The sequence below is a fragment of the Cicer arietinum genome, chromosome 3 (genome assembly GCF_000331145.2).
Source record: "Cicer arietinum cultivar CDC Frontier isolate Library 1 chromosome 3, Cicar.CDCFrontier_v2.0, whole genome shotgun sequence".
NCBI lineage: Eukaryota > Viridiplantae > Streptophyta > Magnoliopsida > Fabales > Fabaceae > Cicer > Cicer arietinum.
In genome coordinates, this window is record NC_021162.2 from 63,639,076 (window position 1) to 63,653,507 (window position 14,432).

Genomic DNA, 14,432 nt, shown 5'->3' on the forward strand with positions numbered 1-14,432 from the left:
AGGGAAAGAAAAGAAGGCAATCAAATCTATTTTTTATTCATTGTTTGGTTCTCAACTATATTAAAAAAAGGAGAGACCAAACAAAATTCAATCTTCTCAAATGGAAAAGAAAAGGTGAATATGAGAAGAAAAGTTGCAAAAATTCAATTTTTTATATTTTATTTTTTAAATGTTATTTTAGTTATTTTGTAATTTTATTTATTTTTCCTTTTATTTTCTACGCAATTAAACAAGAGAAAATAATTTCTAAAAATTGAGTAGATGCGAAACGAACTCATATTATATCTATCTTTTCTTCTTTCTATTTTCTCTTAAATCACAAGTAAAATTAAAAAATCATCACACATTTCACTCCGCTTTTTTTTTTTTACATTTATTTCTTTTCACAATCTTTTTAAAACACGAGAAATAAGAGTTATTAAGAGATTTTAATCTGTAAATCTCTTTATATCTCAATTGATTATAAAAATTGAGAATTTTTTTTTATAAAAATATAATAAATTAATAAAATTTTATTGATATTAAACATTTATTATTATTTGTTAAAAATACTAATAATGTAATAAAATAACATTTTGGTAGGATTAAATGAATGGGTGGTAATGGGATGTGATATATAGAAGATATATTAGAAGAAGTTAAGTTGGGTATTGAGGTGCAGTGATAAATAATAATCAGAAACAGAGAGAAGGTCGTTCGTAAAAGTAAAATGGCAAACAGGTACTGGGTGGTGTCTCTTCCCGTCCAGAACAACAACTCTTCATCTTCGATTTGGAACCAATTGCAGCAAAATATCTCCAAGCATTCCTTCGATACTCCTCTTTACAGAGTAACATCTTTACTTTCATTCACATTCCTTTTATTAAATTCAAATTCAAATTCAAATTCAAATTAAATTATTTTTTCTCACAGTTCAACATTCCCAATCTCCGCGTCGGAACCCTAGATTCTCTCCTCTCCCTCAGCGATGATCTCACCAAGGTTCATTTCCTGCTTTTTTTGTATATTTTCACGATCGCCGATAATTCCAATCTCATAGTTGTCTTCTGATTCGATCGATTAACATTTCTCTGCAGTCTAACGCTTTCATGGAAGGAGTTTCCCTCAAGATCAGGCGCCAGATTGAAGAACTCGAGAGAGTTTCTGGCGTAAATACTGCTGGTCTCACCGTCGATGGAGTTCCTGTTGATTCCTACTTGACTAGGTTTTCTCTCTTTACACCTTTGATCTATCTATATCAATCGATACTATGTTTTTGTTTGGGTTGAAATTGTTGTTTTTGTCATGGATCTAGATTTGTTTGGGATGATGCCAAGTACCCGACTATGTCGCCTTTGAAGGAGATCGTTGATGGAATTCATGGTCTAGTCGCAAAGATTGAGGATGATCTCAAGGTTTTCATTTTCTTCCCACCTCTAGTTCTAGTTCGATCTATCTGTTTGATTTCAGAGATGTGATAGGTAGTAATAACCGCATTATATGTATAATATTTGTCTTTCATGGCCTCTTTAGTATCTAAATCATTCCTTTATTTATACTATAGTGAAATAGCAACTAGTACTAGTAAATTATTGTAACTTCCTTGCTTAGTGTATGGCTAACTGCTGCAAAATTCAGAGATGATAAGTCCTTGAATTTTGTTGGTTCATCCAAGTTTTTTTGCTTCTTTTTTATTGCTACCAGTGTATAAGTGGACTTATCAGCGTGTCTTCAACAAGCTTTGTAATGAACAACAGCTCCAAAAAAGATTAAGTTCTGGGGCACAATATTCATATATAAATACTAATGGGGTTCTAAATATAAGATATTTCATATATGAATGATCTGCGGAACAGCATCAGGGTTTTCTTAAATAGCATCTTTTTGCCCCGTTTGTTTAGGGTTTTTCTACTTTCTCGATTGATTAATTGTGTGTTGTTTCCTGGTTTTGGATCCTGCCTATATTTGAGTTGAGATACTTGTACTCCTATTTTAATATAGAGTTTCTTTGCTGTTCAAAATGTGTATTTGTATATATGCTGGGTAGCTAATCTATAAAATTGAGAAATATCGAAATCTTAGTGGGGGCAAATGCTCCCAATGTGGATCCGCCGCTGTTTGTAATTGAAAGCTATAGATTTGATACCTCAGTTGTGGAACCTTGCTCTTTTTACTTTTGGGTTTGTAATTGGAGTTTTGTTACATGCTTAATTTCTAAAATGACGTCCATGGGGAACAAATTTGGCTGAAGTGAAGAGGATCACTTTAGAGGGAAACATGGAGGATCTCAAACATTGATAAGGAAATTAGTGGTTGTTATTATGATAAAATATATTCACATTCATCACAAAATATTGATTTGTTAGAATCCACTTTGCCATCAAATATTTCCTTCTAAAGTGACCCTTGTGCTTTAGAAGAGCCAAATTCAAGGGAGCATAGTATTGAATCAATAACTTTATAATCTGTTGATAAAAATATTCTAACTTGTCTATCAATTGAAAGTAAAAAGTCGGTATCTTAATGAGGGTGTCATGTTTTACACCCCAACCATTCAGTCCCCTATCTCTCATTTTTAAATTTAAATATATTCTCTCTTATCCAACATATAAGATAAGGGGTTGGGATTCACCTTGAGAAAAAAAAAATGAGGAGTTGGTATTTATTTGGTTATGATACATCTTATATGTTTTCTGGTATGTAGATGCTTTTGCATTTTTTCAAAACATGATCAGGAGTATACATTTGTTTTACCCTGAGTACCGCGGGTTATATCATACGACTTGAGTTTCAGTGGTGACTGTTTTAATAAAAACATGACACATTTATTTACCTAGGCTTTTTCTCTTGCTGCTCCTTGCCCTTTAGACCTCCTTTTTTTGCCAATGGTTTATAATGTGTTTTTTTCCTGCAACAAGGCTAGGGAGGGGAAGGTTTTTTAAAAGGTCTATTCATGTGACAAGAAAAAATCATTTTGACTGGGCATTTCAGAAAGGTCTTACAAGCTAATTTTTGTTTTCCTTTACGATGGATTTTTTTCCCTGGCAAATATTACAAAGAACATCCTTAGTCCCAACTTATTTTGCATGGTGTGGATTGAAAGTTTTACCCGGGCCTTGAAACTTTGTCTTTCATTCCAGGTTCGTGTTTCTGAGTATAATAATATCCGAAGTCAGCTGAATTCTATAAACCGAAAGCAAACTGGAAGGTGTGGATCTTGTTCTATAACTTACTCAATTTTAAAATTTATTGTATTCTATTTCTTAGCTGACATGCTTTTTACTATTTCAGCTTAGCCGTTCGTGATATTTCTAACTTGGTAAAACCTGAGGACATTATAACTTCAGAACACTTAACTACCCTCCTTGCCGTTGTTTCCAAGTATTCACAGAAGGAATGGCTCGCAAGCTACGAAACATTGACTAGCTATGTGGTAAGATTTCTCAAATTCACTCGCAAATATGAATACTACATCATTGGGATTATTGTAAATGGGTTATTATTGAAAAATCCCTGTAATTCATCTAAACAATCCAATAATGTTTTGTTCAAACCTTTGAATAATTTTTTTTATTGCGCTATTTTCTTATTCTGATTAGGTTAAATATTTTAGGTCCCAAGGTCTTCTAAGCAGTTGTATGAGGACAATGAATATGCTCTTTATACCGTAACACTCTTCAATCGTGTGGCAGACAATTTTAGAACTAGTGCAAGGGAAAAAGGGTTTCAAGTAAGTAGTTAATTTTTGTTAATTTGCATATTTGTCTTCAATTTGTTAATATTAGTGATATCTATATTGTGGAATTCTTGAGACAACATAATGCTGAAAGTTTCAGTGTCGAATATCAATTCATCAGTTAATGAGAGGTGTTTAATGGAATTTTATGTTTTTGTATTCAGATTCGCGATTTTGAATACAGCCCGGAAACACATGAGAGCCGAAAGCAGGAATTGGATAAATTGATGCAAGATCAGGAAAGTTTGAGGGGTTCTCTGTTGCAATGGTGCTATACCAGTTATGGAGAGGTATTATTGACTTATTCATTACTTCATTTCATTTTGTAGAAATACCGAAGAATATATAAAGGCAGAATTTACAGATATCGTTAGAAAAACCAAGGTGATTATGGGAAAAGTATGCTAAATTAATGACTATTTCCTAGCTGGAGTGTTTATACCTTGATGTGTCTGCTTTTGGACTAGCCCTCAAGCCGAGGCTGACATTATAGAGTGACTTAGCTTCTCTGTTAAAATCTAGTAGTGTTTATTGTCCATAAAACTTCTCTCACCTTTGCTTGCTCTTGCCTTGTTATCATAAAATTTGATGGCTCTTGTTGCTGACGCCTTCTACTTTATACTTTCTGAAGGTTTTTAGCTCCTGGATGCACTTTTGTGCTGTGCGTTTATTTGCTGAAAGCATTCTGAGATATGGACTGCCACCGTCTTTCTTGGTACTATACTCTTTTAGAACTGTAGTCCAGTCTCATCCCCTCGCAATTATTTATTAACCTATGAGCATTGGATCTTATGTTGATTCCAGGCATGCGTCTTAGCTCCATCTGTAAAAGCCGAGAAGAAAGTACGTTCAATCCTTGAAGGGTTGAGTGATAGCTCAAACAGGCAAGTAGCTAATTAATCTCTATGCTGTCTGGTTTAAAATATGTGAGTTTTAGTAGTTTTAGACACTACCAAGCCTGATTAAAGCGCAGGAACACAACTGATGGATCTAAGATCCTACGTGACCTTTTTTTGGGGTGGTGGGGATTGTTCACTTGTTTTTGTTGGATATCAAGAAAAACATGCAAAGTTTCAGGAAGCCTTTAAAATTTAAATCTTATAAGTTTGAAGAGTCAGGCTGCTATATTTGATAATACTTCAACTGAGACTTTCATGAAACCTCTTCATGTAATTCTTTAAAAGGTTCAAACTCCAATCAGGAATCAGGTTTCACATTTTGACATTAAGGAATGTACTTATTTGGGGGTGAGGAGTGCTACTGTAAACTCATTTTATGTTGGCACCCTTTACAACATTGAAGAGTAGTGAAAGTAAACAAATCAAATTTGTTTGTGCCTTGCGGAATATATGCTTCAGCATTATTCAAATCACTAAACAGGGTACTGGTCTCTTTGCTTTGACCAATATACAGAACTTACTCTAGAAAATAAGAATCTATGGATAGTGGATAGTTATTTGAAAATTTCAAACTTCTCTATTCTCTCTTGATTCTCTAGATAAAATAAAATAATCAATTGAGATGCTACAAAAACAGCTAGGATTCACTCCCTGTTTATGTAAATGTGATAGTATTCTATTTAATGGTTGTTGACTCTGCTCGAAACTCATTTCGAGTACCATCCCCTATATTATGCTTCAGCAGAAATTGCTTCCCTCTCAAGTTTTGATACATATAGACAATACTTACTTCTTTGTTTTTGTAATTTTTTTGTTAATTTGATTGACTATTCTTACATGGTACTATTGTAACTTCAATAAATTTGCGTGCAGTGCGTACTGGAAAACCGACGAGGACTTGGGTGGTGGAATGGCTGGCCTAGCAGGTGATGCAGATACTCACCCATATGTTTCCTTCACTATCAATCTTCTTTGAGCGCTACTGGAAACAAGCCCTATCTTTTAATTTAGATCCGCTAAAGGTTCTCTTGGACAACATTAATGCCAAAGCCAGACAGGATTTGAAGATTTTGTACATTGCTATCATGTTTCATTCTTTGTTATTATTTATATATAATTAGAGCAATTGAAGTTTCAAGTTTCAACAGGGTCCGATTAATTTTGAGGGCAGAGTCCAATGCCTGGTATTAATTGGCCACTTGTATTGTTTCATGTAACTTTTCGTGTTTGCGACTATGGGACTCAGAACTAATGCACTCTTAAGCTCATTTCTTCAGAGAATAATACATCTCATGTGTGAGGACACTTATGGCACGCCATAAGTACAAAAATAAATGTCACTTGTACGCCTTAAACTTGTATTTTTTGTGTGGGATACTTATGTTACACCACTTTTTATATTGATGTGATCATAACAGTCAAATTTATTTATGCTATTCAATAAACTTATTGGTTAAAATTAGGGGTATATTTGCACCACTTGTGTGTTGTTGTACTTGTCAATTTATTAATATTTAAAGATGATTTGATCTGGTTGGCGACTATTTGGAGTATCCTGACTTTTAGAAACAAGACCATTTTTAGAGAGCTTAAACACAAGCTCACTGGTGGATTGTTTAAAATGCACTTCTTTGCTATGGTTAACCTCATGATTTGTTTATAAAGCTTGTAATCTTTTTGAGACTTTTTTCAAAGGAAACAAGTAAATTAGTATTGTACCATGCCAAAGTTTATTTTTCACCATGTGATCAATAAATCCTATCATATCTCATTTGATCCAATGTGGAAACAAGATTGAGTATAGTACAAGACTTATCTCACTTGTATATCATAGGATTGGTTCAATCAGTCAATGACTATGGCAAGATTGATATCTAATAGGTTGCTTGTTTAAATCTTCACTTACATCATTGAGACTGAGTAAATGTATTTTCATTGTAATAGCATTCCTATGGGACATGTTTGTTCAAAACCTCACTAATCTCTTTAGAATGAAATAAATATAATTTTCTTTATAAACGTTTTTTTTCCTTTATCAACTATAAACGATTATTGAGTCGGTAGGTTTTATCTTCTTTGGATTGGGCCCCTCACCCTAAACTTTTACCTATAAAAAATGGTTTCTATTTATATCCAACTATTATTATTAGTAATGGAGATTTAGCGGCAAACAAGCATTTATATTTTGATTATGGAATTATATTATTATTGGGTTAATTTGAATAGTTCTAATGAAAGTAACCACAAAATAAAAAGGTATATACACCCTTTGTTGAATAGCAAAATGAAGTGGATGTTTGGGGCAAGTATTTATCGAATGCAATTTTTAATAAACTTGGTTTTAGTACAATTAACTTAATTAAATTTGAGTTTGAAGTGTGTCATAACATGCACAAAGTGTGTTAGGAATAGCTTCCTAACATCTTTTAAAGTACATCCTAATTTGCACTAAGAGTATCTATAATAATGAGGTTGTTCCTTAATAAACACCCTGTCAAATAAACACTCCATTGTAGATTCAAAAATATAGATGTTTATAGAAAATGGTGGTTAAAGAAACATCTCTTCATTTTTTTCGTAGGTCTCACTAAATTATATTCAAATAAATAAGTGTTGTTGAAAAATAACAATATAAAGTTATTGATAAAATCTATTTAATAAATTTTGAGATGCTGAATTGGAGAGAATAATACTCATTAAATATTATGATTACAAAATTATAAAATAAAATATGTGTACGTGTCATATCCATTTAAACACTCAAAGTGGGGTGCTCCATTGTAGATGCTTTAAGTGTGTTTCAAAAAGCTTCTTATAAACATGTTCTTCAATGAAAATAAAGGACCAAATTGAAAAGAAAATAAAACAACTGAAGTATCATCTGAAATTAAATTAAAGGACCACAGGAACAATTGTGTCTAAAAAAAACTAGTATCAACGATAAATTAGTAAGGCACTTGTGCACTAGTTATTTTCATTTTTACGCACACGTACCAGTGGGCTCAGTTGTTTTGTTGCATATAAATAATCTTGTCTATACAATAAATTCATGGATACAAACACATTATACAGAAAACAAAAGTTGTATCTACAATATAGCCAAATTTCAGTTTGTAAGAAATTATGTGTCCAGTACATTCATGATATTGGACCATGATTTCGTCAACAACAAAAGTTTACTGTAATCACATGAACACAAATGAAATCTTATAGTAACACAAATGAACAAATATTAGGTCCTGGAAAGTAAAAAAGAAAATGGCGCTTCACACAATACAATATTCATTTAATAAACTGTTGAATCAAGAAACAAGTGGAGTTTGGCTTTGTAATATATCTATGCTATATTGGTAGAGTTTAAAATGTGAAGTGAATCTTCTATCACTATGTGGGATGCAATCTCAGAGTGGCTGGACTTCCATAAATTCCATCTTATTAAAGAGTTAAAATATTTTAAATAGTGCCAATAAAACATTCATTAGTATCTATATGGAATTCCGTAAAAAAAAAGTATCCCTATCGAATCATGCCTCATTGAACACGTTACACTTGATTACATTTTAAATTTGTAACTGTAATGTAACAAAATAATAGACGTTTTCTTAAATTATAAAAATTCTTAATTACATTAAGAAGCTTTAAGACTATTTCAAATTTGAAGGGCACCTGTTAGCCAATAACATTGCCAAGTATAATGACATCAATTTAATCTACATTGCAGCGGTTATTTTTCTCTTAGCAACCTCTCCCAATGTCTAATCCGAACACTAATTAATTACTTTATCAAACATGTCATTCTTCTACTTTTGAGAAATTGTGGGACACGTTTACCTCTTCCTTGAATGCATATGCACATTTCACTTCACTACAATTGCTTCCATAAATCAAAACAATTTTTCTAGGTTTAATTTTCTGTTGAAGTATACTCCTCTTTTCATAACAAAATCATACAACTATCATATCATAACAAAGAACACAAATTAATAGTTTGAATTGAGCAATGATAACAAGATTTAGGTTCGTTTATTGTTTTAAAATAAAACGTTGAATACGTGACACGTAAGAAACATACAGTTCAAAGTAATTTCTTCCATATAATAATAATGATGATGATGGTGTACAATTCATTTAAGGGCTTGACATCTTTATTTTGCATTATTATGAAGGAACAGTAGCGGGTAGTTATCCCATGAATGGCAGGACAAAAGATATTGAACTGGCCTGGTAACAGACTGGATTACTAAAATAGCACAGCAAAAGAAACGTAAATTTCAACACCAAAAAATTATATTCCAGAGGAAAATTAATCAGGTAAACTGGAAGAAAAATTGATCTCAACCTAGGCATTGCATATCAGTCCATGCTTATGCAAAAACAATAAAACAAATGTGTATTTCCGTTTGACAGAGGAAAATTATAACTTTCCTAGCTACAAAGTTTTCAGCAACTGGAAGGATGCGAGCAAAACCATCCTACCAAAAATTAAAATAACCAAATGCAGGAAAAATGGAAACAGTGTTTTAACTTCGAAAGAATATCGAACCATGCTTGAGAACTCAAGCAACCTCAGCAGTCCTCTGTTTATTATGGCCCCTATTAGCTGGTTTCCTAAGTTTCTTAAACAAACTATAAATTGTCACCATTGGTTACTTTATGCCGTTGCGTTCTCAGCAGGAGCAGCAACAGGAGCAGGAGCAGCACCACCAGTGGTTGGCCTAACAAAGAGAAAAAAATTAATTGGCATATCCTAATGAAGAACATGAAATGCATGAAACTACAACACAGACAAGCAGTTGTATAAACTTACAGCCCCACAAAGACTTTGAAAGCATCATATATTCCCCATTGGGCACCGGTAAGTGTTCCAATCATAACAATACGTAGAGGGAGACCTCGGGTGAAAAGCCCCACCACACCAAACTTCTTAACAGCCTGCATCGAACAGTAGATAACATCACATCACATCACATACTTGTGGAAAACAAAATGCAAAACAATTACATAAATAGGACCTAGTTGAAACTCACATCACCAACTGTTGCACCTTTGGCATTGTTCAGGAAAGAGACAAGATTATCAGCAGGATGAGACACAATTGCACAAAGAACACCAGCAATGTATCCACCAGCAAAACTGACACCGAGTTGCAGAGATTTGCTGCACTCATTCTTTGGTCTGGGGATGGCATGCTTATAGATCTGCTCAACAATGGTCTCAAAAGAGGCAAATTTCATCATCGTGTCTGCAAGAAACAATATTATTTAGTTCCCAGGTCATATTATCAGGTACCATGCGCTTTGGTTCCGTCATAAGCTATCTTCCAATTCATAACATAAACAAAACATGCTGCATATTTAAATTGCAAACATCAAACTTCATCAACTCCAATATTCACATCAAAGAGTTTCATCATAAACTACTAATCCTAAATGATAAATTTTAACAACAAAAATATCAACAAACAAGAATATTCAGTTTGAAAATTGACTACAAGTCCAACAGGTTAGTGCTACGTGATTACCAAGCAACGCATGAGAAGCAACATGACATATTAAAAAAATGAAGTGTAAACTAAATGCCTCAGCCGGTAACCTAAGTAGTAGATATTGAACAGCATACAAACTGTCAACTCAACAAGAGGGAAATTAACATATAATACAAACCACAATCTTTAAAATGGCGAACTCACATGGAATTTGTCGTCCCCATAGAGGCACCAATCCCTTGTACAGCCTGAAATCATAAGAGATTCAGTTAGATCACATCCTAAATCCTAGCATAGATCAGGAGCAACACAATACAACCACACAACATCCTCTAAACTAACATAACAATTTAAAAGCTAACAAATTTGTAAGCATACCCCAAAGTTCCTTCAGATTTGATAAATTTTGGAAGCCCATCACCGAGACCTCTTGCAAAACCAGGCTGAGTTTGAACACGAACTTTCACAGCCTCAAATGGGCAAAGTGCAATATCGGCAATAACCTCAGCAGATGCAGAACCAGCAAGGTAGATCAAAGTCTTGTACTTGCTTGCATACTCTGGGCCAGCAATATCAGAATAGTACTTCTTAAAGAACTCATAGAACCCAAATTTGCAAGCACCCTGTGCACTGTAACCAAGCAAGGTAGGCACCCAACCACGGAAAAAGCCCTTGACTCCCTGCTCCTTGAGCAAAACTCCAAACCCTGATGAGATGCTCTTGTACTTGGCTGGGTCAATCTGAAATCAATAACCAATCCACGCATTACAACAAAACACATTGCTACAACAAACTAAACAATTCCGATTCCAACTACACAACCAGGTCATCAATGCTAGTAATTAACATCAACATTCCAACACACAAAAAGACTACTCATCACAGATTCAGCACTTCAAAGCAAACAAACTTCGAAGTCATCTAACAAGTCAATGTACCAAAAATAAATATTCTCCAAACACAATCCTACACAAAATCTCAACAGAGTAAAACACAACTAGAACAACAAAAGTCGAAGAAAATGACCCATGAAAACAGTATCACAAAGCTTAAGCCTAACAAATGAAAATCGGATTATAAACTCAACAAAGCACGAATCAAACGATCCTCCAACTTAACAACAATCAACTCCTTAACAGATCTACTTAACCGAAATAACAGCATCATCATAATCAAAATCAAAATTAATAACATAACATTCATAAAAACCTAAAAGTAATTAACAGATCTAAACAGTCACATATCAAAAGAGTAATAATCACTACACAATAAAGTAAGAAACGCAATAAATCAAATGAGTAAAATCCAGATCGAAGAAGAATAAAAAGATACCTGCATATTACACTTGACTAGGTCAAGAGGAGTGACGGTCATGTGAGTAAGACCACAACTGAAAATTCCACCGGCAGTACAAGCAGCATAGAAAGCTGGAGAATACATCTCGATCTTACCAGATTCCTTAGGAGATGGAATCATGAAGCCGGCGGATCCAGTTCCAGGCAATGAAGGAGCGGGACCGTTACTGAGGATCTGGTGAATAGGTAGGGTTTTGGTGGAAGAACCGTAGAGAAATGAAGGGATCATGTTTTTACGGCCAGAATAAGATTCTGATTGTTGAGCCATTGAGATGAACAACTACAGAGAAATGAGAGAGAAATGGTTAGCTAGTCTCTCCCAATTCTTCGCTACCTGTGCCGTGTCTTTCTTTTGATTGTATACTACTGGTATGTGATTCGTGCGTTTGCTTTATAACGTCGACGTTTCTGTATCTTTTTTGGACTAAAATGCCCTCAGGATTTTGTCGGAATTATCGCGTTGACACTGCGGAGAAATTGTAGAGTTTTTTTGTACATAACCTATTCATAGTTTTTTTTATAGGGAGTTAAATTAAATGAACTTGTTGGAATTTAGAATATTCCGTTAACCTATACTACCCAGGGAGTTACGGTGAATTCTATTTCGAAAAATGAGAAAATAGGATTATATATATTAGTTTGCATTCACAATGTAAATTCATTAAACTCTTTAAAAATAATGATAATAATTGATATACTTTTTTTTCTGTAAATACCCAACAGAAGAAAAAATTAAGAAAACATAGTTAAGTTTACACTGATAATGTATATTCATTAAATTAATTATAATTTTTGTAATATCATAGTATTTTTTCTATAATTCTGACAATTTTATTGCGATAGAAAACATATATTAAATTGTTTAACATCTTAAAAGACAACAAAATAAAAAATGAGCTTAGCATTCAGTTTCATCCAACAAATTTTATTATCTTTTCACTGCTCACACTATTTCACTCAAGTTTTTAAAGGTTAATGATATACTCACTCAAATCTTAATACATGCATTGTTCTATCATATGCTTGCAAAAATTCTAAACCAAATTAAAATGCAATATGCACATACGCTATTGAGGACTTGAGGATTAAAATGAGACCAAGATAAATGTGAGACATTTTTTGAATAGTAGATTTACCACTTGAAGCAACCGCATTAGACCTATATGAAAAATAAAAATGTTACTTTATCAAAAGAACTCAAAAAAAAATTATTGAATAAAAAGATCTCAAATTTTAATATTTTAAAAATTAAAATATAATATTTTCTAAATTTAATATTGTCTCAAAAATATTAAATCAATTAAAACATAAATATTATATAATATCAATTATATGATATTAATTAAATGGTGTCATATTTTAAAAAAATTATTTTAATTCTGATATTAAAATTCATTTTAGACATCCAGGTGTCTTGGACCGGTCATGTGTGTTGGGTGTGTGTTGGGCTGCTCTTGTTTGAAGTTAGACAACCATGTTTAGTATTTCAATTTCGCACCATGCAAAACCAATGTAACTTTATTTGCTTCTTGATCTAACACAATTTAATTCAGGTCCTTTCTCCCAAGATACTGTTGCATGAAAAGTAAAAGAAAAAATAACTTTAGTAAACAAATCACATTAATATACAGCTGGCAGAGTCATCAAAATTAAAATTATTAGCAAAACTATAGCCATTAATAGACAACCAAATTATGAGCAACAATAGGACATTATATTAATAAAATTTAAAAGCATCTTATATTTAAAGATGATTTTTTTCCTCAAGTGACAGTTATAATTAGAGATAGATAATATACAAAATGAATTCAAATTTGATAAAGAATCTACTTAACGTTTATCCTAGGCTATATGCCAACCAATACAAGATCAGGACCTTACTTTTCAAATTCTTTACGTGCTTCTTTACAGTTTACCCTGTTGTCTCCTATGGTTCTATGATATATTTATTTTGCTGAACCAATCAATAATCACATTAATTAATGTTAATGGAAAATAAAGATGGTGAATCATGGAGTTCTGCTCCTATCTACCAGACCCAATGGCTCCAAACAACCATATCAGGTCACTTTTTACTCTCGAGGTGTTTCATTATTCACGCACACATGCACTCTTAGATGTAACATTTTTGCTGCATGTTGCACATTTTTTTTTTATAGTTGGTGGCATTATTTGACTTGACCTTGTGAATGGAAATTGGAAAGCGTATAATAAAGTTGACTAAAGAATTGGGGTGGTTGTGGGTTTAACAAAGGCTGGGAAGAAAAAAAACACAGTCAAAATATTTGAAGTCAATATAGTCGATTTAAAGCTGCCCCTCCAGAAAAGTTCGTCAAAGGTTGATTGAAAGTAATTATATGTTGCTAAAGTTTTAGATTTTAGTAAAACTAATTTTGATAAAATTGATGTTTGAATAAGTTAATGTTAAGTTATTTTATATTTATGGTGATTCAATTTTATTTTTTTTTTGGAAATGATATCATAGAATCCCTTTTATTGTATCAACTTATGTATGTAATGGAAAATTTGCAAATATAAGTGATTCAGAATTTTATTTTTTTGGAAATGATAACATAGAATCTCTTTTATTGCATAAATATAAAAAAATGCAGCTCTTTTGAAATGAAATAAATTTATGGCCAATAAAGAATTGATTTTGAGAAGCAAACAATATGAACCAAATTATTGTAACTTTTTCCGGACTGTTGCCATCTGAAACATGAGCAAAACAAGCCAGAAATGGAGTAAAGGCAATGAGTACACCAACATAATAAAAATAAAACAATCATCCTTCGAGTTCTGTAATAAATATGACAAATGTCTTAGCCTCTCTACCCAGGGAGACCTTATAGGCCTATACAAATTGCCTGGATTTAAATCTGGGGTGTTCATTTGTAGCAGTTGCACAAAGTAAATGTTAGGTTCCTTTGTAGAACTCAATAGCGAAAGGGAATTATTCGTCCCTGATTTTTATTGAT

At 32.8% G+C, this 14,432-nt stretch overlaps 3 protein-coding genes across 3 annotated transcripts in view; 2 read left to right on the forward strand and 1 right to left on the reverse strand.

Annotated features, from left to right (window-relative positions):
* The first annotated feature begins 641 nt into the window (after positions 1-641).
* Positions 642-6,076, forward strand: LOC101507574 (V-type proton ATPase subunit C). The gene is made up of 11 exons (XM_004492959.3): positions 642-829; positions 913-981; positions 1,077-1,204; positions 1,295-1,394; positions 3,120-3,187; positions 3,271-3,412; positions 3,593-3,709; positions 3,880-4,005; positions 4,347-4,430; positions 4,520-4,599; positions 5,488-6,076. Exons 1-11 carry the CDS (start codon positions 710-712, stop codon positions 5,588-5,590), a joined length of 1,137 nt encoding a protein of 378 aa, XP_004493016.1. The 5' UTR covers positions 642-709; the 3' UTR covers positions 5,591-6,076.
* Positions 6,077-8,879: 2,803 nt separating this feature from the next.
* Positions 8,880-11,837, reverse strand: LOC101507888 (mitochondrial phosphate carrier protein 3, mitochondrial). Its single transcript, XM_004492960.4, has 6 exons — positions 11,432-11,837; positions 10,478-10,839; positions 10,304-10,347; positions 9,642-9,856; positions 9,422-9,546; positions 8,880-9,329 (listed from the first exon to the last, which is right to left on the reverse strand). Exons 1-6 carry the CDS (start codon positions 11,720-11,722, stop codon positions 9,266-9,268), a joined length of 1,101 nt encoding a protein of 366 aa, XP_004493017.1. The 5' UTR covers positions 11,723-11,837; the 3' UTR covers positions 8,880-9,265.
* A 1,523-nt stretch (positions 11,838-13,360) lies between these two features.
* Positions 13,361-14,432, forward strand: part of LOC101508741 (uncharacterized) — a 13,815-nt gene continuing 12,743 nt past the window's right edge. The window contains exon 1 of the mRNA XM_012713731.3: positions 13,361-13,518. Coding sequence (XP_012569185.2) covers positions 13,437-13,518 — 82 coding nt within the window. The 5' untranslated portion in view covers positions 13,361-13,436. The remainder of the gene's footprint in view (positions 13,519-14,432) is intronic.

Bases quoted from the DNA above. Each gene is read 5' to 3' on its own strand.
- LOC101507574 (XM_004492959.3), top strand. From the start codon at position 710: ATGGCAAACAGGTACTGGGTGGTGTCTCTTCCCGTCCAGAACAACAAC. The intron at 830-912 runs GTAACATCTTTA...TTTTTCTCACAG, and splicing joins TCGATACTCCTCTTTACAGA to TTCAACATTCCCAATCTCCG. The intron at 3,710-3,879 runs GTAAGTAGTTAA...TTTTGTATTCAG, and splicing joins CAAGGGAAAAAGGGTTTCAA to ATTCGCGATTTTGAATACAG.
- LOC101507888 (XM_004492960.4), bottom strand. From the start codon at position 11,722: ATGGCTCAACAATCAGAATCTTATTCTGGCCGTAAAAACATGATCCCT. The intron at 10,840-11,431 runs GTATCTTTTTAT...TATTGATTTCAG, and splicing joins TAGTCAAGTGTAATATGCAG to ATTGACCCAGCCAAGTACAA. The intron at 9,330-9,421 runs GTAAGTTTATAC...TCTCTTTGTTAG, and splicing joins TTCAAAGTCTTTGTGGGGCT to GCCAACCACTGGTGGTGCTG.